At 46.1% G+C, this 3,668-nt stretch overlaps 1 protein-coding gene across 1 annotated transcript; it reads left to right on the forward strand.

Annotated features, from left to right (window-relative positions):
• Positions 1,044-1,793, forward strand: LOC109131227 (uncharacterized mitochondrial protein AtMg00810-like). Its single transcript, XM_019241920.1, has one exon. The coding sequence runs from the start codon at positions 1,044-1,046 to the stop codon at positions 1,791-1,793; it is 750 nt and encodes a 249-aa protein (XP_019097465.1).

Below are 3,668 nucleotides of genomic sequence, written 5' to 3' on the forward strand. Positions count from 1 at the left end.
AATCATCGGCTACTACAACGCCAAACGATGAAGATGAGGATGATTATGACAATGAGGACGTCATCCCACTACGACGCAGTCAACGCCTAGCAGTAACACCACTAAGACGCAGCCAACGCATCGCCTCACAAAACAAGCCTGTGCACTACAACAATGCTGCGGTAGCCCATCCAATTCAAGCAGTATGCACCCTACCTCATTTTCCTATGGAACATCAGGTTTTTCTTGGCTAGATTGATGCACATTGGGTTCCCCAAACGTATGACGAGGCCAGGGATCATAAGGTTTGGCGAGATGCGGTTCATGTGGAGACTACGGCCATGGAGAAAAACTACACTTGGGATGAGGCTGACCTACCGAACGGCAAGAAGGCTGTAACATCAAGATGGATCTTCACAATTAAGCACAAAAGTGATGGGGAAATTGAGCGCTACAAGGCCAGACTTGTGGCTCATGGGTTTACACAAACGTATGGGGAGGACTATAAGGATACGTTTGCTCCGGTGGCCAAACTACACACAGTTTGAGTTATCCTCTCATTGGCCACTAACTTGGACTGGGAGCTATGGCAAATGGACGTTAAGAACGTGTTCTTACAGGGAGAGCTTGAAGACAAGGTTTACATGCGGCCACCACCCGGTCTAGAAGATACAATCGGTCTGGGAAAAGTGTTTAAGCTCAACAAGGCGATATATGGCCTTAAGCAATCACCTAGAGCATGGTACCACAAACTCAGTACAACCTTGCTTGGGAGAGGCTTTCGCAAGTCAGAATCGGATCACACACTCTTCACACTACCATGTGACAAAGGTATAGTAGTCATTCTAGTATATGTTGATGATATCATCATATCTGGAAGTGACAAGGTAGGCATTCAAGATGCTAAAGAGTTTCTTAAATCAGTTTTTGATATTAAAGACCTTGGAGAGCTTAAGTATTTCCTTGGGATAGAAGTTTATCGATCCGATGAAGGATTATTCTTATCATAAAGAAAATATGCACTTGATCTCTTAAGTGAATCAGGAAAGCTTGGATCGAAGACTATGACCACACCACTTGAGGAAAACTACAAGACAGCCGGAAAGGGGGAGCTTGAGGCAGCTCCATTCGAAGATGTCACTCGCTATCGACGTCTAGTAGGTAAGCTTATATACCTAACTATTACGAGACATGATATTTGTTTTGCTGTGAACCAGGTGAGTCAACATATGCAAAACCCGACTAGACATCACTGGAACATGGTGAATCGAATCCTCAAGTACATAAAAGGATCACCGGGACAAGGCATATGGATGGGAAGGAACAAAAGCACCGAATTGATAGGATATTGTGATGTTGACTATGCCGGAGACCGTGGGGATCGTCGCTCAACCACTGGATACTGCACGTTCTTAGGAGGGAACCTTGTCACGTGGAAAAGCAAGAAACAAAAGGTTGTCTCACTATCGAGTGCGGAGTCCGAGTATAGGGCCATGAGGAAGCTGACCACCGAACTTATGTGGTTTAAAGCCTTATTAAAGGATCTTGGAGTCGAATCATCAAAACCTATCACTATGCATTGTGACAACGAGGCAGCCATTCATATAGCCACCAACTCAGTCTTCCACGAGATAACAAAACATATCGAAGTCAATTGTCACAAGGTGCGAGAGCAGATTCAACTCGGTGTCACTCTTCCATGCCATACCGACAGCAAAGAACAACTAGCTGACATCCTTACAAAGGCTGCCAGTCCACAAGTGTGTGAGTATATTCATCCTAAGCTCAGCCTTAAAGATCTCACTAAGCCATGAAGTCTCCCCACCATGGCACCTACACTCTTTTTCCCTTGAGTATAGTTTTTCCCAAGTGGTTTTCTATAAGTTTTTAATGACGTAGGTGTTCGTGAGTCCAAGCTTGATGATCATACTCGATGTCCGTACAATGCATCATGTTTGTACAACTATCTCATATAGCCGTCTTTGCAAGATTGGAGGCCTTACGAGTTCAGCCCTTCAAGAGGAGACACTAATGTCTCAAAAAACATCTAGATCCTTCTCATATGTAGCCGTTACGAGATCAAGCAAGTGGGAGGCTGCACAAGTCAAACAATAGTCACATGTTAAGCTAAGGGAAGGATGTCGCTTTCAACTATGTAAATCGTGTATGGGATCTTGTAGGAATATGCTTATTCCCTTGTCTATAATTAGGATGTATCTAGGATTCTTCTTAGGTAAGAAGTGAGAATTATTCTTCTACACTTTATCTCAAAACTCTCTCTACACTCTCTTACGCTTCAACTCTCTCTTTTGTTCTACACACTCGATCTCTACACATTCATACTCTAAAACTTACAGTAAGCATTATCGTTGATCTTTTCAACGATTCTGAATGGTCCGTATCCTCGGGGGCTGAGTTTTTCTTTTCTTCTCTGCTGGAACCGTTCTGGCCTTAAGTGAAGCGACACCCATTCGCCTGGCTTGAACAACATAGGCTTGCGTCCCCGGTTCAAGAAGCGTGCGTACTGTTTGGTCCTTCTCTCGATGTTTGCTCGAACTTCCTCGTGCAGCTTCTTGACTAGCTCTGCTCTCGCGGCTCCATCTTGGTTCTCGGTCTCGTCCGGTGGTAGAGGCAGAAGATCCATAGGCGTGAGCGGCTTGAACCCATAGGCAACTTCGAACGGAGACTTCTTGGTTGAAGAATGGACAGCTTGGTTGTAAGCAAACTCAATGAGGGGAATGCACTCGAGCCATGAACCCTTGTTGCTTGCGATAGCCGTCCAAAGCATGGCTCCTATCGATTGGTTCACGACCTCGGTCTGGCCGTCAGTTTGCGGGTGAGCAGCGGTGGAATAAAGGAGCTTGGTGCCGAGTTTCTTCCATAGTGTTCGCCAGAAATGACCAAGGAACTTTAGCTCTCGGTCGGAGATCATGGTGCGGGGTAAGCCGTGAAGCCTGATCTCTTGACTGAAGAAGAGGTTCGCCAATTGCACCGCGTCGTTGTTCTTGTTGCAAGGTATAAAGTGCACCATCTTCGAGAACCTGTCCACCACAACCATTATATTGTCCTTATGTCCTAAGAGAGGTAGGCCGAGGATGAAATCCATAGACAAGTCGATCCAAGGCGCTGTTGACACCGGTAGAGGCATGTAGATGCCATGAGGGTGAGTTGTCGACTTCAGAGCTCGACACACTACACAGCGTCCGTAGTGTTTCTCGACCATGCTGTGCATCTTCGGCCAATAGAAATGCTCTTGAAGCACGGCTAGCATCTTGTTGATACCAAAGTGACCAGACAAGCCTCCACTGTGAGCTTCTCGAACAAGTAACTTGCGAATGGATCCGGTGGGAATACAAAGCCGTCGGCCTTGAAACAAGAACCCTTCGTCCAAGTAGAACTCGGTGTAGATTCCTTTTCCATGGTTCTTGAAGCAATCACCAAATTCTACATCCTCAGCGTACGCATCCTTGATGCTTTCGAACCCCAAGACTCGAGCGTCCATTGTAGTGATCAAAGAGTGCCTTCGTGACAATGCGTCGGCTACAACGTTCTCCTTTCCCTTCTTGTATTTGATCATGTACGGGAAAGACTCGATGAACTCGTGCCACTTTGCGTGACGTCTCTTGAGGTTTGTCTGGCCGTGCAACTGCTTCAAAGTCTCATGATCGGTGTGAATCACAAACTCTCGG

This window comes from Camelina sativa, chromosome 20 (assembly GCF_000633955.1).
Source record: "Camelina sativa cultivar DH55 chromosome 20, Cs, whole genome shotgun sequence".
NCBI classification, from domain to species: Eukaryota; Viridiplantae; Streptophyta; class Magnoliopsida; order Brassicales; family Brassicaceae; genus Camelina; species Camelina sativa.

What these genes read in the sequence shown, in the direction of transcription:
- LOC109131227 (XM_019241920.1), top strand. Translation starts at nt 1,044, where the DNA reads ATGACCACACCACTTGAGGAAAACTACAAGACAGCCGGAAAGGGGGAG.